Below are 20,719 nucleotides of genomic sequence, written 5' to 3' on the forward strand. Positions count from 1 at the left end.
CTTATAAAAAGAACGTCTTGGTATCTGGATGCTGGGTACAGCATGAACAGAGTTAGGGTTATAAGTACACAGACCTCAGATCCAGTTTCATCCAAAACTAAAAATGTTTGCATAAGCTTGCTTTTCTCCTTGTTTGGCTGCTGTTCTGTGGCATGCTCTTTGTTTTTTTTTAAATTTGATTAGCTTATATGGGTACAATTATGTATGGGAAAGATAACCTTTACTAAAATTCCAATCTCTATTATGGAAATAGACTGGAAGATGGTGAATACTCGGGGTTTATAAATGAAAATGCCATGATTGTGCATTAGAAATTTATTTTTTCTTCCAGGAGGAGCAGTAAACCTCATGAAGACATCATTGGCATTCGGTCTCAGAACAGAGGATCCCTGGCCCAAGGGAAGAACTATTTACTGAGCAAGTTCTCATCTCTCAACCAAAAAGTGAAACAAACTAAATCCAATGTGAACATTAGCAATCTTCGGAAGTTAGGCAGCTTTACCAAACCTGAAGTAAAAGTCAATTTTTTAAAACCAAATTTGAAAGTTAATCTTTGGAAATCAGATAGCAGCCTTGAAACTTTAGAGAACCCGGTGGCAGATGCTAAAGTTCATGCTGAATCTGATACAGAGATGTCAGATAATGATTCGTTCCACTCAGATGATTTCCTGACCAATTCTAAATCTGACGAGGACAACCAGCTAACTGACTCCCTGGAGAACATCGGGCAGACAGACTACGTGCTGCCTAGCTGCGGTATCATCGCATCAGCTCCTCGGCTGGGTAGTCGTTCCCAGTCTATAAGCAGCACTGACATGACCATCAGCATTCACGTTCCGTCCGAGGTCCATGTCACTCAAGCTGGCCAGTCGGACTGCGAGGACGTACCCGTTCCTTCTGCTGACAACGCGGAGATGGAGTTTGCGAAGCCCATCGATGTGTACTGTCAGAGGTTTGTACACGACGCCCAGAACAAGGTGTCGGACAGCTCTGAGGCAGAGGCTTGCTCTCAAGAGCCGCATCCCATGATAAATAAAACCAGCAATAATACCTGTAAGAAAGCAGAAAGCAAGGCTGAAACCATCAGAGACGTTCCTTCCAGACCATCCAAGCTGGACGTCCAGTCTTCCGAGCCAAATCAGCTCTTAGCTGTTGAAGGAACTGACTTGACTAAATCTCATAGAAGCCCAGGGTCTGCGTCTGGTATCCTTGAGACAGGACTTCACACGACTCCTTCCCCAGCTGACAGTAGCAGCAGCAGAGCTGTCTCTCCTTTTGCTAAAATTCGCAGTTCCATGGTCCAGGTTGCTAACATCACGCAAGCAGGATTGACTCAAGGGATTAATTTTGCCGTGGCAAAGGTTCAGAAGAGCCCTGCAGACCCAGAAGCTATAAATGAAGTCAAGCAAAGAGAACTGAAAGAAATGTTTACACAATGCCAGACGCGAATAATTCAAATTTAGTTGCTAATTTGTGTCCTAGTCGTCTGTTAATACAATACTTTTTTTTTTTTTTCTTTTTTAACATAAGAGCTCATTGTAGCATGAACTGCTACTGAATACTGGGATCAAAATATTTAGAAACTTGTTTACAGTAAGTACGAGATGCAAATGAATTTGGTTGTGACCAAGCTTCAGAATTCCTTTAGGCAGCTGATACAAAAGAAGGGTAAATCATATTTGAACAGGTAGTTTAGACACTGGGTTTTAATAAGCATGCTGTTTATCTTAGATTTGTTGCACAGTTATTTTTTTGAGACTAATTTTGTAGCTCTCCTGACTTATGTAGAGAGTATTTGTACTAAAATGGTTATACTGCACTTCTGTGACCTTACTTTCCTTGCACTGCACCAGCAAAATAACCTCCTGGTAAATCATGTGTTATTTATTTTTGGAGTAGTATTTTTACTTGTTTCCATTCACGTTTTAGATGTAGCTTTCTATGAATTGTGCCTCCACAATGGGACCTAATGCTTTTTTTTTTTTATTTATATATTTAATTACATTAACCAGTAATTAAAACTTGCTGTCCTCTTCTTTCCACACTTCCTGGGACACTTTCAGTATAGATACTGTGTATTGGTACAATTGCAAATACAATCCTGCAGTGCAAATTTAGTTTGTAGATTCATTTTGAGGTAATGGGAAATGGAGCAAATTCCCTGTAATTGCTTCATCTGTATTAAAGCTGTTCTATTCCATTGTTTCCAATTCTGAACGGTGGCAACGTGCTCAGTTTTTTCGCCTTGTATAAAGCAAGATGAGCCAGATAGCTGACCTTAGGTACTGGGTCCCTCTGTGCTCTGACTTCCTTAACATATACTAACTGTCCAGATAGAGGAGTTCAAATATCTCTTAAAACAAGGCAAGCGTACCATTTCATAAAGTCAGTGTTGACATCAGAGCATAGTTGTCATTATTTAATCAAAACCAAATTCATTACCAGCTCAAGCTTTGCATACTTGCAGGATAAGGCTAAACTTCCACTCGTGCTGGGAATTGGGTTAAGAAAGCACTCGTCTATGTGTCAAAAAATTAAACCTAAATTATTCTTTTCCAGAAATGCCTTGCAATGCCATTCTAGTGTAGGACACTGTCTAAAAGCTACTGTAAAGCAGGATCTTACTATGCTGTGGTTTGCAAATCCAACCTCCTTAACTCTAACCACTGTTATAGATCCAGTGCCTCTCTGTTCTAGTACATGTACTGTAGATAGGCTGCACGTGGTGTTTAAAGAAGCTAGTGTCATATGGGTAGGCTAGTACAGTGTCTTAGGACTTCTAGTTTATCTGAAATCATTATCATCTAATCCTGATGTCTGAAACTTTTTGATTTATTTATTTGATTCAAGTGATGTGGGTTTGTTTTTTTTTTTGAGTGTCTATATTTGTGGCTCTATTTAAAATTAAACTACTGCTGTATTTTAATGTGAACAATATATATATGAAATATTTTAATAAAAAAAATTAAAAAAAGATGCTTTCTGGGATGTGGTATCAAGACATGCTACTGAAGAATCCTGGGACTTTAAGTTTCAAGGGAGGGTGAGTTATCGTGACCCTTTAGCTGACAAATGACTTAAATCCTTTATCCTTTTTCTCCTGGAAACTGCAGTGCTAGAGTCCTCGCCTTAGGAGAGGAAAGGTCAGACAGTCCAAAAGGTGCACCTAAAACTGCCTAAGCCTTTGTACTGGTAAAGTGTCTGGGAGTGGGAGAAGAAATTTGCACAGTGGGAGTGCCTGGGAAGTATTTTGCTGTGATTCTGTTGGGAGAAAATTGGTCTGCATAAATATTTACATTGTGACTTCTGTGAGCTAAACCAGTCCCTTTACAAACTTGTGTGCTTGCAGTGTGTGCTGGTACTGCTTCTTAGCACAGGAGGACAGGGGTATTGGTATCTGTGATGTCAATCCTATACCTCCCACTGCTACCTTGAAAAAGGTGGCTTAGGGAGCAGTCTGGGGCTTGTTGGTGTGAAAACGAGCTCCTCATCTGCTATAGGGGATCATCAGCTTCTGAACAGTAGATCAGCAGTAATCTGAAAATATTCTTTCAGTTTAAGCCTTGTCTAAATACTATAAATAACAAAGACAGTTCCAAATCATGTGCCAACATGTCAAACCATTCCCTGAGTGTCACTGGAAGAAAACTTTCCAAAATCCTTCCTAGCCAGACTTGTATTCTTAAGACATTTTTCTGTAGTCATTCAGCTGATTGCTTAACATTGTGTTAATGTGGAACAAGTAAGACAAAACCAGGAATATTCATCTTTAGTACTCTATAAGCTGAGTGAGGTAAAAGGGCATCAAGCTCCACTTTGTTAAGAGTATTTCTGTATTGAGTCTTTTGACAGTTAGGGGTGAATTCATGTCTATCACACCTTCCTGCTTGAAAGTCTTGTATTTCAAGTAGATTTGATACTGAGGCTGAGGCAAGCAAGAGCATAACTGGAAGGGGCAAGCCTCTGGACTGTTTTTTACTTTTTAGCTTTTTTTTTTCTTGTTCATGAAAGAAGTGAAGCACTATCTTGTCATCTTTAGAACTAATTAACACTACTCTGATTCTTGCAGCCCTCTCCTGAGTTCCTCATGAGGACAGCCCTGCCCTATTATTAGTCTTTCTGCAATCTTTTCTGACTCTGTAGTGGAGCCGTATTTCACCCAAACCACCCCTGTGTGAGACCAGTTCTGCAAGTCCCATTAGCACTGGGGCAGTGTGACCTGACACTCACTGCACACTGCAGTGTGAGTAGGTATACCCTTCTTAATGTTTAGTTGATATTATTCAAAGAATCAAAGTGGTGCGTTACTGGTAATAGAGATATTAGAATATTTCTTGCACAAGTACACACGTATCACCCCTTTCCAGTTACATGTATACTTTAGAAGTTACACCAGAGTGCAGCTCAGGGGAATTTACAAGTTAGTCTTCTCTAAATACAGTAAAGAGATATTTCCTAGTGGAATTTTAGATAAATTCTTTCTATCACACTATAATCATCATTATGCTGCTGCTCAGAGGGGAAGAGCATCCCTTACTTAACAGGAAGAGCAGTATACAGCTTCAGATACCTGCAGTCAGAAGTTTCATTTAAATAAGCTATTTAGCAGAAACCTCTGTTCCTCAAAATTAAGTAGTTCAAAAATTCCATCATGCTTATTTCAAAATAAGGCCTACCCCTGTTTGGGTTAAATTTTCCTACTTTCAAAGGAAATGAGTTTACACACATTCAGTATTAAAGTTTAATATCAAACAATTTGCTCATTGTTACCAATTCTCAATTACAAAACAGGCTCCAAAAAAATTTCATAAAATATGTTTAAGTGGCTGAACAGAGATAGTGTGTTCAGACTGCATGGGTAAATATCCATAACATTTTGGTATAAATTATCTACAAAAAAACTGGTATAAACAATATCCCGATTTAGTATGGGTTCCATGTAGGATTAGACAAATTCTCAGTGACATCCACAGAACATTAGAGTTCATTCCCATTAACACATTTCTGCTGCTGAAGTCTGGCTTTACGTAGTGCCTCCAGTTGTTTCGCCCTCAGCCACCTTTCTCTTGACAGCGTTGTCTGCCCCGCGCTGAGAGACAGGAACCTAGGTGAACAGAAACAACAATTAAGAGCTTGTTCAAGCTGTCACACGTGATACACTAAAAGGACAAAAACAGTTTTCTTTCATTAACCTAAGAACTAGAATAGGCAACACTGCCTTCAAACACTCTGAATTAAGAATCTTTTTTTCTGTCACAGATTCCATCTTTTGTTTGCCAGCCAGCCTCATGCAAATATCAAAGTACAGCCTTGGTTTGGTTCCAGCTCGCTGGGAAGCCTTCAGTTCAAGCAGGCTGCTACCCACCTTGCTACCAGCAGAGTTCTGTGCAGATCGTCAGCTGTTATGCTCTCAGGGTCATTCTTGCGCATTTCTACAAAGTCTTCTTCTACTGCCTACAAACAACACAGCACGTAACTGAGTGGCAAAAAGAATCTTCAGTATCAGATAAGCCTTCAAGGAAGCTAAACACCATAATTAGCCTTAAATTACAGGAGAAACATTGTCAGGAAGCCAGCTGGGGTAAAAATAGGCTAGCTTGTCTTTGAAAGTAATTATTCTGAAAATGAGTTTTACCAAGCAGGATGCATATAAAGTATATACTGAAATACAACTACACACCCTTGAATTCACATTCAGGGCAAGAAACTGATTTTGATTTCTAAAGAAAGCTTCCAACAATCACTGCCAGGGAGAGCAACAGGCAAGTACAATACCATTCTCTTAAGGTGCTTTCTTTGCAAATAGACAAGGAGAAGATACTCGTGAAGTCTTCCATACCTTGGTCACTTCATCAGATATACTGTAGTCGAGCAGCCTCAGTAAACTGAGATAGATTCGAAATTTGTTCAACACAGAAGGGAGCACTGCTGTTAGGAGGCTGTTCATGTACTCCTCCATGTTTGGTGGAATTATCTGTGGTTGTAAGTGGACTTGGCAATCTGACTGAAAAAGAAAATCACACATCATCCCTTTTCACATCATGTTTTTCTATTCCAAGATTTATTTAACCTCTAAGGCAACAAAACTCACTATTTCCCAGAACTGAAGTAATTATTTTTAAATATTTAACAATTCCATCTGTGAAATCCACTGTGAAGTTCTCATTCAAGCAGGAATGGGTTTTCCTTAAAGGCAAGAGCAATTTCTCAGTTCATAAAGCTAGAAAGCAAGTGGTCAGAGATTTGTAAGGCTAGGCTAAGCAGTTTTGCTAGAGTCAATGCCAGAGCTGTTGCTCTTTATTCATACACCCACAGAAGCTACTGTACAGGAAGGCATTGAGAGTCATCTATCTGCAAACTTGACCCATTGGTGCAATATCCATTAGCCACTTCAGCCACTAGACGATGCCATCAGTATTTTGTTCCCAATCAAGAGGCATGGAAGGTGAATCTCTTACACCCACCACTGCTCACAAAACATTTCCCATCTTCCCTTGTCCCCGGAATGGTACACTCAGTGCTTTAAGTAGCTACCAACCCTAATGATTCCCCAAATTCAAGATGACCTCGCCATACCGGTAGGAGTGATCGGCCCTCTGAGGTGATCAGAACGTTAATATTGCAGGGGAATTCCATCTGGTGGTAACTGAAATCATAATCCACCTTCTGCCAAGTTATCAGATTACCCAATGCTTTCACATTATGTACACCTAGAAAAGCAAGAAAAAATTCTCTGAAAAATAGTCTTAAGTGTCAGACCTGAGTCCCCCCCCCCCACTGTTTTTAATGAACAAAAATTCTTGAAAAAAATCTTGAAAATAAAAAAAAACTAGAAAAATTCTTGCAGACTTTTTTTTTTTAGGTGTGTCTGTGCCGTCTTCCATATAGACACAAAGAATTGTTGATTTCCATCTTAATAAATGGTTAAGTCTAAATTTTCTCTTGTTCTACAAAGCCAGATAACTACTTAGACAGAATTTTTTTTTTTCCTCAGAAGACGACAAAACACTGTGACTTTTGTGACAGAATGCAAATGTGAATTAACAGTGTAAGGAAAAAAGCCTTGCTGGAGAGAGATCATTAGATTGGCCAGCAAGACTGGACAGTTGAAAAATATATCATCTTGTCAAATTATTGCAGAAATAGCTTGTCTTAGGGGGAACCAAAACCATTAGGTGGAACTGAAACTATTCTAATCAGAGGTAGTTTGGACTAAGACTTATTCCAATGCATGGCCTCTTCCATCAAGTATCAATTACGCTGTCCAGAGTACTCTACAATGCACCTACACTACACAGGGTGTTTCATTATCAGCCATTTGTGGTCTGGGACAGAGACTACTTCTCAATAAAGGGACTCTTGGGAAAAATAAGTGTAGGACTTTTCATCGAAGAGCTATTCATTTTGACTCAATACCAGCACCTCCAAGCAAAAACTTCCAGAAAGCAAAAACAGTTAGAAAAACAAAACAAAAAGAACAAGCCACAAAGCCAAACAAACCAGTAGATAACGCTCTAAGTTGTCTGAAAAGGCAGCACACTACTTGGAACACCAAAACAGGATACAGAAACCAACAGTTCTGGAATAGAAAGTGATCACTGGGACACAATCAGCACTACTGTCACTGAAATATATCAATCTTTGTTGTCCCCATACACTTTTTTTAATTAGAAAAAACAAAAACACTACCTGTTGTGTCAAGCTGTCCTTGCTCAAGCTGAGTCTCATCCACTACAAGGGAAGTGTTGCTGGCAAGCTGCAGTACTCCGCTGACTAAGCGATTAGCTGTGTAGTCTTTGTGTGGGATAAATCGTGAATGGTTCATGTTTTCAATTGTCATTTGTAGGCGATAGGACTGTAACGGGAAAAGAAACTCATCAGTGCATTTCCCCTCCTCCAACGTCCCTAGTAAGTAGTTTTTCCTTTAGCATGAGCTGCAACTGTGAACCTCCACAGTGAGTAAAACAAAACTTGTTACCACGCCACAGAATACATTTTACCCTATCCATTTATACTAGATGCCTAAAAAACATTACTAAAGGAAAATAATTCTGTTAAGAACCAAAACCTAACACTTGTACTGCATGCCTAGAATAACCAAAAAAACCACCAATAAATTATTGACACAACATAATTATTATGGCCCCAAATCAAATTACTATGAACTTTCTGCAGAACAGTATCCACAAACTCAGGTACGAACAGTAATGACACAATAATTAAGCATTCTATGCATTTAGATAAATCAACCCAGAAAGGCAAAATGAAGCATCTCCTTTTTACCTGCCCTTTAGATGGCTATCAGGACCTTTGTTTAATGAGCTTGTCTTTAACTAAATGTATTTGTTTGAGCCAACTACCCCAAATTTATGACTAAAAGTGTTACAAGACTATAACACCGTTGTTCTTACTGCGGGAACGAGCTGCTGGATGATGCGGTATATGTGCTCTGTGAAGATGCTGTTCCTTGGACATCCACTCAAGTTGACTGTGAATTTTCCCAGAGGAAGCACATCTCGTCTTGCATAACTAAACCAAAAGCAAAGCAGGTTAGGCAAGCATCTGATTAACCCGGTGATCACAGATACCACTCAATTTGAGTGCTGCGTGCCACCTCGGATAGCTAGCAGGGTTTCAATGCTAATACATACATAGTAACAGTCCTGTTCTTCCTCCTTCTCCAGCATCCAAGGAGCTAAATTAGGCTGCACACTGCTTTGGCAGGCTTTGCAGCATTGCACAAAAGCAGTACATTTATAGAGCCTGAGATCCTGTGATATGTTCTCTTCTCCTTGTGTTCTGCTGTAAATACTCCTTCATCCTTTCTCTTTCTTACTGCTCAATTTCCCTAATTATTATGCTCGTTCATTTCCTTTACCTGCCCTCAGCTTTCCTCTCCCTCTTCTTACTGTATATCTTCTCCCCATTCTTGACAAATTTCAACTTTTTTTTTTTGTGATACAGCTAAGAGAGAAAACACATTCTACTCGAAGTGTTAGAGCATTCACAGTCTAACCCAAGAGCACAAAGTGCATACATAAAGAAAAGCACAGTGATACTGAAGTATGTGTATTTATATGGGAATTAGGGACCAGGGTTCTGGGCAGACTGTGCACAAAGCCAGCAGAAAGCCTTCCAGCTGGTAATTACACTGCTGTGGCATTACGATTGGATCTATGCTGATGCTGAGAAATACCTTGGAGGTTTTTACACGTCACTTGCAGGTATGACAAAGGTAAGATGCTGATTCCACTCACAGCTCTGAAATAACTTTTATTAAGCATCTGTGCTGTACTAGATTTTTCATACATTGGTTTGAAAACATCATAATATATCCTGAGTTGGAAGGGACCCACACAAGGACTCATCTGCCTGCGAGTTTCATAAAGGACCACCCCCAAAAAAAAACCACAAAAAACAACAACCAACAAAACAAAACAAAAAAACAAAACAAACAAACAAACAAAAAACACCACCAAAAAATTAAAGTCAGACCTTATGTCTGAGAGCATTGTCTAAACGCTTCCTCTAGTGGTCATTCACTCTGTAGCAAAATGGGATTTTTGAAAACCACAGAACAAGTGGTTTGTATACAAATTACATTTAAAAAAATTGGAATCCATTCTGAATAAAATCTAAAATTAAAACCTAGCAAATAATCTATTCAAAACAGATTGCCTGAAGTTTCACACCTGAAATTTTCATGAGTCAAAGGACGGTGCTCTTTCATCCAGTGACAGTTTAAACCAACACAAAAGAACTTTAAGCAAATTCATTTTAATCAGCAATGAAGGTGGATCAAAATGTATGCACACTGAGCTGCAGCATCAGCTCAGGTAGCAAATTTCTACCGCTTGCTAAATATGAGTCACTTGAACTTATCATTAAATGCCTACGTTAATTAAACACAGTCCCAGACTGCACCTTTCAGTATCTTCTACTACGTAAACAATAACCATTGAAGTTGGTAAATAAAGATAACAAATGCTGTCTTTGAGAAGCCAGTCGCATGTCCTACTCTACAAAAAGTTAAAGGTAAAAAGATTTCACCCTACCTCTGCTTAAGCTTGTTTATTTTGGAGATTTTGTCCAACTATCAAAGCAATGCTGAATGGATATATCACCATGAAACTGGCCTTCTTACAAAACTTCTGGTATTTTCAGTCAACGAAATACATTTACTGCATCCATTACAACAGGACAACTTTAGGTGGATAAAGTACTGCTGGAATAGTATTTAAACTATTCTATTTCTGCCACTCAATGGCAGAATGGTGAAGAATCCCCCAAAAGGAAATGTCTTAAAAGATGAAGATATAAATTCTCAGCAAACACCAGAACACTTACACTGTGGAGATGAGATGCAATATAAGGTACTCGGCGGCCAAACTGTCTCCCAAGAACGCATGTGTGAGGAACCCAAGCAGCTCTGCTCTCACTGGTGACAGCTCAGACATGAAGTTAGAAACAACTGTTAAAAGAGCAGAAGACAAAAAATATCAGAAAACGTGCCCCTTTCCTCTACATAAAAGCTTACTTTGTTACAGCTAGATGAAGACAAATAGTTACTCCAAAGCAGTCTAGGAAAAACAAACATTCATTAGTTTTCCCACTGAGTATTACTGGCTTTGGGTAACAGTCACACAGGCCACAAAGAGCAGCAGTTACTTAAGAACAGAATTGCCTTTTTTATCATCACAGTATCATAATTCTTTACCCTGTGTGTTTCTCATTTTCATGCTTATGCTACATTGGAAATCTGGTTTTCCAGTAATTCACTACTCCATTTGAAAGTAATGTAAGCAATCTTACAGCTGAAAAACTTGAAGTCTTTGGGCTTTATCCAGAACAATTTTCATTTAAGTCACATTTATTTCAGAAAAAGCAGCACATAAGCATTGCATTAACACAGGCATTTGCACCTTGCCCAGTTCCGTAGTATTGAATGGCTCCTCATTTAGAAAGATTTAAACACAAATCTTTGCTCAGAGGTGCATGAATCACTGGCAAGAAGTAGTTGTTCATATGTACTAGCAAGGTGCACGTTTACATCTACAATGAATGAAGTCAAATTCAGATACTCACAGGTTTTACTCTCCTCTTCATTAAGGCATGCAGGCAGCAATGGATTAATGTGTTGTAATTTTTGTGCCAAAATCACGTGGATTCTGGGGACTAAGGAGGCTGGAGGACTGTGTACTCTCTGCTCTTCTGCTGTGTCCATGCACTCCATAGGATCGAGGGTTGAGTTATCCCTAGGAAAGGGCACAGCACAACTGAACTTCAAAACATTCCGTGCAAACTTCTCCACCTGACCACGTACAGCTGAGACCATGCCACAAACACAGCGTGTCTGCGTTCCCAACATCTGCTCCCAATGCCTGGCAACTGCTCTTGTACTCAAACCACAAGAACTGTCATCTTTATGATTTTTATAAGCACCATAAATACTGAACCACAATTACATAACCAACAATACAGAACCACCAGACCACGCTTGATCAAAGAAGTAGGATCCTATGATTTTCATAAAGTAACCGATTCTTATTTTTAATAGGAAAAAAAATTCCAAACCAACCAAACCAAAACGAAGTGAACAACCAAACCAAACCCAACAACAGACCACGCTTATTATTTGCTGCACCACTTAATAAGATGCAGCTTAACATGAAATGTTACTTAATGTAACATCCAGCAAGCACTGGATAAGGGCTCCACAGCAACTTCTCAATAAATAACATAACAATCTATTACATTTGTCTTGCGTATGCCCTTGTGGGATTTTCATATTCTACCTGGGTTCCAGAAATTGACAACGAAATCTTCTGGACAGTCACGTAACAGCTACATCACTGGCTGAGTAAAAAAAAAGTCCCAATATACCTAACTCAAACTTGCAGGTATTACCTCTCAATTTAAAAGTTCAGATATACAAGCTTTGGCCTTCCTGATGATGCCTTAAAAAAAATCCCTACCAGGTCACCTTTGGATCATAGTTTCTACATATCAGATTACAGTGAAGTTTAGTATAAATTTGATAAACTTTAACTGGTCTTTAAAGCTGAAAGGCTTCATGGCTTCAATGCTTCTTCAGCAGTTCACTGACTGACTGTCATCTCTTTCTACTAAAAGAAACTTCTTTGTTTAGCATCTTCACGTTAGAAAACATTACTAAACACTGCCACTTTGTCTATTTGCGATAGAATGACATGCAGGAAAAAATAAATAAATCTATGACACCAACTGAGCTGTCAATCCAGGATTAGCTTTCTGTCAGAAAGATGATAACCAAAAGCAGCTGACCAGGCCGAGTTCCTTTTAAGAAGCTGGCACTATAAAGGACACACTGCACTCCTGATATTGTACTTATCAAAAAGATAAAGTTACCAACACGAATTATTTATTTGAAGCTCAAGGCATTAGTAGTACCTGTGTTAGGCAGGTTGTTAATATTATTTTAGTAATCGATTTCTTGCATCTCTCTGGGTTATATGGTATTTTGTCAAGTAAGTAATCACAGAACAGCAGGTGAAACCAGAAGTTTCTACCAGCAGTATAATATGATGGTACAACTTTAATTAATGAAAAGTTCATCCCGATTTACACTCATTTTGGTCACTTTCACTATCTATGAATACATTTTTGTTTGTTTTTAATATTTTACTGAGCTGTTTACGGTAACAACTTTCAGGGAATTACAAATTTTAAAAGCATATTTTTATCATTTTAAAGCGCTGTTTCCTATTCATTTGATCACTGAATGTTAAATAGGCATGAAAGCTCACGGAACATTTAGCTACAGAAGCAATTCCTCTTTACAGACTGTACAACACCCTATAAAACAAAACGCATCGTGTATTCAAGGGTATGGATGTACCTATTTTTGTATGCTGTTTTTATGTATTTACACTCTTTCCTGCCTGGATTAAAGGGATAACCAAAACTATTTTGCCCATTAAAATGAAAAACATCCTGCATTTCAGAATCACACGCCAGCTAAGCCTTACCTTTCTTCATTGTTTACTATGCTCAGCACTGGATCCACAGACAGAATGCCATACACCTCCAGAACGTCATTGACTTTGTAGCTATCCCAGCTCTCATATACCTGCCACAGAGAGAGAAGTTTTGTGCTGGAGGTTTTATAGTCAATACAGCATGCTAAAGAATTAAAGACTATTTTAAATACAATACAAAGTGTTTAATGTATTGTTTTTTTTTTGCTTGTTTCATCACAACTTTTTCTTTAAGAGGGCAGATTCTAAAAGCAAAGAACCAGAAGCCAGCATCAGCTCCATACTTGAGCATCTGGTAACACTTTTTTCCTGTCCCTCACCAAGAGCAGTGAGAGCAGAGAAGATCCAATGAACGCTGTTGAATGATTTCAGCAATTTAAAGAGAGCAGTAGTGAAGAGAAATAATGCAATTATTTGTAGAAACAAGAGTTTTAGGCTTGAAAGACAACAGTGCCTATAAGCTAAAGGCTACTTGCACTTTAACTTCAGATTGTCTGCCTCACTGGGGCCACAGTCATGCTCATCATCTTTCTGTTCGTTTTACCTTTACGAGACATGCTGGTCCTTTCTCTCCTGGCAATGGAAAATTTAAGTCAAGAGGAGGGGAGCAGTTGGGAGAAATGAGATGATGACCCGCAGAAGCTTCCGTTTCTAATCTCTTTGGCTCCCCACATCCATGGATATCACCACCACTGCCTGAAAAACAGAGGGTTCATGGGCTCTTTAAACAGAAATGCAAAATGAACAACTTCCTACAGCAAACAACATTGCATTCAACTAATTTAACAAAAAGCCAGAAGGAAAATACACTTTTAAAAAGCAGTTTATTACAGAGAATATTCTGCCTCAAAACAGAGAGGTTTCACCTATTTTACCAAGATAAGCAGGAGTGTGTGTACAGATCTGTGTCTCTTAGTAGTGAGTAAAGTCTTCATAAAATGTGACCAAACAACCTGATTTTCAAAATGTAATGCCTGAACTGCATCAATTCAATTATTTTAAAGTTTGTAGGACTGCACAGGCAGTATCTTTCTGCATCTCGAGTCTAACTAGATATTTTTAAAGGTGACAGTACACATCAACAGAACAGATTACATTAAGAATCTCATTAGATGTTCAGCAGTAACAAAGCTACAAAAATCTAAGCTGCAATTCATCAGTCCAAATATGAAGACAAAACAGTCTAAACTATCTAATAAAACATTTGCAAACCAGTACAAATACAAAAATAAAACCCTAAAATTCAGCAAACAGGCCACATGGACATAAAACACCAAATAAAAGAAAGCAATAGCCTCTGCATTTTTATTCTTTTAATTGGGCTGATAATTTTAAACCATTTTCTCTTCAAAAGAAGAGAAGAACATTTTTATGTTCAAAGGGCAGCTCACCCAAGACCAGCATGGGTTTGGATTTTGTTTAAGTGGCATCTCCACAGAAAAGCACTGAAACATATAGCTCACAAACAGATCACAAAATGAGTAGGCATTGCATATCATCCTAACTCAGTTTTGGCAATACCATCTTCTTCAAAGGTTTCTTCTAGCTTTCCTTAAGATGCTACAAAGAATCTGGTATTTATCTGGTTCCCTTACAAATTTAGATTCGTAGATCTTGCACAAGCTAAAAAAGGGAAGCCTGTAGGAGACATATTTAGAAGCAATATCTTTGTTTGTATCAAAGAATCATCTAATCAAGATGCAGTTTGGCCTCAGTTTACGCAGCAACATCCACACACAGTAAGACAGAAGAAATTGCAATTTTCTCCAGATTATCTTTAAATCTCCTTGTTGAAAATTAAATAAGAACTCCTAAATTTCAGCCTGCTGCCATAAATCCCTTAACGTGCTGTCATTTAGGAAATGTAATACACAAGTGGTGCTGAACAAAATGTTTATTTTAGGAATTGTGTTACTAACTCTAGGAAGTGATACCAACAAGTCATACAATATCCAAGCACAACACCATAGGCTCACCCAACACTACTCAGTCCACTGATGACTTCAACAGAACCACCAAAATAGTTATCAAGTTTCCAGTAACACTACTAGTTCAAACAACTGAAAACATTTCCATTTCTAAAAATGGAATTCCTGCAAATTCTGCTAGAATACCCTAACGTCCAGTTGTCAATTCTGAGTATTACCTATATGTTGCTCTTTCTGCTTCGATGGGTGCAGTTCCATATCCTCATCTTCCTCGTAGCTCCTCTTGTGGCGACTTGGTGTGTAGGATGTTGAAGGACTAACTCGCGCTTGGCTTGCACTGATATAGGCGTAAAATTGAGGATTAAGGACAACACCACACTCAGTTGAGAAAATCCAGGCAAAATAAGCTTTGGCAACAAAATGTGAATATGCGATTTTGAACAAGATATTAAAATAATGATGCAAACCTTTACATTGGTGACATCTCTTCAAATACTTAAGTAACCTGCTTTAGAACTGTACAGCAATCATAGGCTTTGTTGAAAATGGACACAACCTACCCCCAACAAGTCCTTTTCCACTACCAGTCTCCAAAAAAAGCCTTGTCTTCAGGCCCAGAGAACATGCAGGCAGTCAGAAACAACTCAATCTCAAGAAGTTCCTCTTCTGCAGCTCAACCCCACAGAACAGACTTTGTAAGAAGAGTTGCTAGCTGATACAAGTATGTAAACATTTTCTGTGTGTTTATTTTCAACGTAATCACAGAAATTGTAAGGTATCATTGCTGTCATATCTATAAATTAATTTTGATAAAGTTTATACACTTTTTTTTTTTTAGCATGATGAGCAAACATTGAAATGATGCTCAGTATTTTCATAATAGTCAAGGTCATTTTTAAATCCCCATAGCTGCAGAACTTTGATATAAGCATTCCTCAAAAACTAACTCTTGCCAATCATTTGGTTACAAAGAAAACGTTACTTCAATTTTAAAGTTGTGTTGGCAGTCTGTGCCAATGGCAAGTAGTTTTCTTAAATTCTGAACTCAAAACAGGAAATATCAAATCATATTATGTTTACCAAAATCCACCTTCTTACAAAATGCAAAATATTTCAAGGTTTCTAGCCATCACCCACTCCCTCAGAGAAGAGGATATAAGCTCCCTGAAGCTTTTAAAAGCATCCTGTAACCACTCCTCTCAGGTAATTCAACTTCCTTTTATTACAAAAAACTAAACCATGATTCGTGTCTCCCCAGGCCATTTCCTGTACTCATCGCTAAAGTGACATACCGTTGAATCATTAAAAACGGTATTTAAAATTTTTCAAGAATTATTGTCAACCACGCTCAGCTACAGGTACTTATATGAGACTCTAAATTAGGATGCTCACACAGTAAATTAGAAAATACCCATGGAATGCCCATGGCTCAACTGAAGCTTCCCGTTTTCTAAACATGCAAATACAGATTAAGAGAAATAGTCAAGATTCCCCCAAGCATAGATGAAAACCTAGTCTAAATCTCTTGCAAATCAAAAAGAAATGCTCCTAATTCTTCCGTAAAACCAATTCTCCTTTTATCTTCTATATCTACGCATGCCTAAAAAAAAAAAAAAAAGAAACTTCAAATAATTTGTTTCCTTAAATCTAATGAATTAGCTGATGGTCACTGTTTGTATAACACAGCACTAGCGCAGACAAAAAGGATATTTCTTTCACCCATGCTGATTCCCCAGGCACTGGAACGCAGTAGAACGTCTGTCTCTCCAAGGTGACTGTTTGCGAGGAGTTCAGATCAATTTCCTGCTGAGGCTACAACACCAACAGAAATGATGATACTAAAAATCTGATCAGAGTGTTTTTTGTTTTTAAAACTAATTCCATAGGTACAGTTACCGAGCCAGAACTTTTAACAAACAGGCACTATTACATTCACATGAAATAGGGAACATAAACAGTCTGCATCTACAATGTTTTGATCCCAACAGCACTGTACTACCAAAAGTTGGTTGTTTTCCACAGCAGAAATTTTCAAGATTTGTTGTGCTTTCGCCCTGATCCCACCCAAGCAAAATGAATTTTAAATGCAAGAGAAATAGCTGGAAGACTGCTAAATTTCAAATGCATATTAGCAGTTAGGAATACTCTGCTGTCCAAAACTTAGATTAATTTTGTGTTTTTAAGAACAGCATTTCCAAGAATCCACTGATAAGCACCAAGTAAGTTACACTGCACTTAAAAACTGCATCTTTCTGTCCAATATTTCATCTCAAAATTCATATAACTTGTGTAACTTACCCCACATTCCGCCACATCTCTGTATTTACCAAAATGCAAAACCTGTCAAGAAGGAGAAAAGACAACGCAATCATTCTGTTTCTGACAGCACCCCGTGTATGAATTATTTATATCAAAATTATTGCAGTCTTAAGTTCTTCAAAGACACACTGCTGAAGCTTTCATTTTTTTTAAGCTAATTTTTATTCCCCAAAGTCCCCAACAGAATTATAAGCAGTGATGTATCACTGATACCATTTGAACTCCACAAACAGAATTACTATCAGATAGTGCCGAGGCTCCATACATTTAACTCAGAAACTAGAGAAATACGAAGACTAGAACAGAAAAATGCTAAGCACTTCCTGAAATAATAAATTGGTTTTTCACTTACACGTGCATTTGTGTTTGGGTCAACTGTTTCGTATACTCCCATATAAAACTCAGGATCAAACATATCTTGAACCATGCAGCGAAATTTCACTAGACTGTTGGGCTTCAGGTAATGTACGGGAACATCATTCAGTGATGGAACCTATAAAAGAGAGCTTGCTCTAAACAACTGGCTTACTAAGAAGTGCCTTGAAGTACACCAAAACCATCACAAAAGCTGTCACCAACTTATTTTTATTTGGTGCATCCTACTGCTCCTTTCCTTGGCTAAAACTTTTATCTGTTGCTGTTGATAGGATTAATTGCCTCTGACAATTCCGTGCCTTATCAGGTAGCACACACTGTATTTTCTGAGTACTTTCCCTCCACTTTTAGTGCCATAATCCAAGCAGTAACAAAGAGCATGTATCTCAACATTGGGAGTTCCCGCAATAGCTGTTAAAGGTAATAATTAGTATTATCATACACTAACAGTTCCCAAACTCTTCTAGTTCCAAAGCCAGAATCCCAGAATGGTTTGGGTTGGAAGGGACCTTGAAGACCACCCAGTTCCAACCCCTGCCATGGCAGGGACACCTCCCACAGCCCAGGTTGCCCAAAGCCCCATCCAGCCTGGCTTCAGGTGCTTGTAGGGACGGGGCAGCCACAACTTCTCTGGGCACCAGTCTCATCCCTTTTTCAATCCCAACACTACACTATTAACAAATGCATTTTGGTTCACTGAAAGCATACGTGAACTCTACAACAAATTTTTAAACTAACTCTTCAACTGTGAATTACTGCAGCAATAAATTGGATTTTATTTACTTATTTTAATCTTACTTAACAGCACTTTTACAACATATTATGTACTGGAGCAATTGTACACACAATTTCTATAACAAAAGGCCACAGAAAACCTGTATTTCAATTTCCAAATCCCTCACAGTGGGCAACTCTTTTTCACATGTTAACATGTCAATGGAAAAAAAAAAACAAACAAGAAAAAACAGCACACACGTAAGTAGTATATCTTAAAATTATGGGACTTGTTATAAGAATAGTTTTCACATTTTAAGGGTAAATTTTTTATTGCAAAAACACACCTAATATTAAAGCAGCAAAAAACAGAAGTGGCCCTATAAGAAATAGGGGTTTAAGAAACAAGACTGTGCTCCCTCATAAGCGACTAAGAGAGCTTGCTTTTAGCTCCTTCCTTATGCTGCAAGTTTAACACAAATTTGCCATTTATACTTTGATGTAAACTGTCTTTGAAATTTAAATACAGAATACTTTCACTGACAGAGGAAGAAAAATAATTTTCACTTGTTTTTTTTAGCCCTAGGTAGAACAGATTTGACACAAGACTTTCTAACCCACTTTGTGGTGGTCCAGGATGCCGTTTTTGCCAGTCTTTGGAAAAAAAAAAAAAAAAAAAAAAAAAAAAAAAAAAAAAAAAAAAAAAAGTCGCTAGAACAACCCAAGTATGGATGCTTTATTTTTAAACCTAAAGCACAGCTTCCCTGCTGAATTTCCAGAACTAGGCCTGACCCAGCCTAATACATCACGGTTTTAGCAGAGTATTTTTTCCTCAAATGTGAGAGTCTAAGCACGTAGTTCCTCAACCCACACGAATTTTCCAGCATGGCAATAAAGGGTCATGTGAGAAGGGGTTTATGAACAGCAGCTCAGAAACTCGTGGTGTACAAACACTTACTGCAGACTAACAGGGTGGCGTGAAGGCTTTCAGAAGTGACAGAATTTGTCAGCTCCTGCCATCTACTGGATGATGCTACAAACAGGCAGCATTTAGCAGTTATGGCCCAGGGCAAAACAGTACACTAAAGTCAAGTGGATTGGCTTCCACAGTTTCAATTAGAATTTTACATCTTTGTTTTACATAGGTCATTTACATTTCAGTTGCTTTAATCTGTATCACAAAGGCCTAAAATCTAGAAATACACTTCTGAGAAGGAAGAGCTTCTAAAGAACAGATCACCACAATAATTAAGAGGTAAAAAGAATGCTGTTCCTAAGTTCCAGGTTAAGATCCTAACTCCAGAAGAATGACAGAAGAGATCCTTACCCAGTTAGTAGCATTATTTTCTTTTAATTTCTCTTTGAAATAGTCAGTCACCTTCTTTTCCCAATCAGAATTTGGAAGATTTTGGGCTACAAAACAAGACACATTTACATGAGCGTTAGCATCACGTAGCATAATGCTGAACAGAGAAACGTGTTAACTTAGTAAGCAGTTTAAACACGTATGCGTATTCTGAGCAAACCACTTAATTTTAGACAACTTCAGGGCTGTTGCAAATGTTTCAACTTCCTTATCTTACCCCGTTTGAGGCAAACTAGGAGGAACGCTGATGGAAATGCAGAAGGGCTCTGAAACGCTGCCGTGTACCCTGCGAGAAACTGCAGGAGGTGAGTGGCCACCTTCCGCTGGGTGGTCACTGAGGAATTATTTTTATTTCGCGGTCCTTTTCGTTAAGATCAAGCCTAGCACCGAAGAGCCCTGGCAGCATTCACAGGAGCACGGTGACCAAGGAGCCATGCGGGCAGGTAGAGCAGAGACCCTACACCCTCAAAGGCTGCCCCCAGCCTCTGTGTGCTCAAGCACGGCTAGCTCGGGAACACCTCGCAGCAGCACCGAGCCCAAAACCCTCTTCAGCTTTTTATTTTAAACCCGGGAGCCGCTCCCCGGGCCGGGACAGCCCCTGCGGTTCGCCGCCCGCCCCTCACCTCACCTCAGGCGGGGAGAAGGAGGCGGCCGCCCGCTGCCCGCCCGCCGCCTCCGGGCAGCCCCGCACCGTGCCCGCCGCCCTCCTCCCTCCATCCCCAGCCCCCGGGGGCTCGCTCCCCCTCGGGGCAGCCCAGCCCGGCCGGCCGCGCTCACCGAAGATGCCCTGCACGATGCTGAAGGGGTTGTTGAGCCAGTCGGCCACGCACGGCATGGCGGCGACCAGCCGGGAGGGAGGGAGGGAGCTGCCGCCGATCCCCCCGCTGCCCTAGCTGCCGCCCGCAAACCCAGCACGGGGGCTGCCGGCTTCCGCCTTCCTCCTCCTCCTCTTCCTCCTCCACCTCCTCCTAAGGCGGCAGCCGCAGCAATGGCGGCGCTGC

At 39.3% G+C, this 20,719-nt stretch overlaps 2 protein-coding genes across 2 annotated transcripts in view; one reads left to right on the forward strand and one right to left on the reverse strand.

Annotated features, from left to right (window-relative positions):
- The window catches only part of INPP5F (inositol polyphosphate-5-phosphatase F), a 38,830-nt gene extending 35,961 nt beyond the window's left edge, over nucleotides 1-2,869 (forward strand). Inside the window, exon 20 of the mRNA XM_032191019.1 lies at nucleotides 332-2,869. Coding sequence (XP_032046910.1) covers nucleotides 332-1,463 — 1,132 coding nt within the window. The 3' untranslated portion in view covers nucleotides 1,464-2,869. The remainder of the gene's footprint in view (nucleotides 1-331) is intronic.
- Nucleotides 2,870-4,727: 1,858 nt separating this feature from the next.
- On the reverse strand, nucleotides 4,728-20,686 carry MCMBP (minichromosome maintenance complex binding protein). The gene is made up of 16 exons (XM_032191669.1): nucleotides 20,496-20,686; nucleotides 19,680-19,765; nucleotides 17,616-17,756; nucleotides 17,243-17,284; nucleotides 16,655-16,756; nucleotides 15,163-15,292; nucleotides 13,561-13,712; nucleotides 13,008-13,108; nucleotides 11,086-11,255; nucleotides 10,348-10,471; nucleotides 8,412-8,529; nucleotides 7,690-7,855; nucleotides 6,577-6,710; nucleotides 5,840-6,004; nucleotides 5,366-5,454; nucleotides 4,728-5,104 (listed from the first exon to the last, which is right to left on the reverse strand). The coding sequence occupies exons 1-16, from the start codon at nucleotides 20,551-20,553 to the stop codon at nucleotides 4,978-4,980; spliced, it is 1,905 nt and encodes a 634-aa protein (XP_032047560.1). The 5' UTR covers nucleotides 20,554-20,686; the 3' UTR covers nucleotides 4,728-4,977.
- Nucleotides 20,687-20,719: the final 33 nt, after the last annotated feature.

The sequence above is a fragment of the Aythya fuligula genome, chromosome 7 (genome assembly GCF_009819795.1).
Source record: "Aythya fuligula isolate bAytFul2 chromosome 7, bAytFul2.pri, whole genome shotgun sequence".
In the NCBI taxonomy this organism is placed as follows: domain Eukaryota; kingdom Metazoa; phylum Chordata; class Aves; order Anseriformes; family Anatidae; genus Aythya; species Aythya fuligula.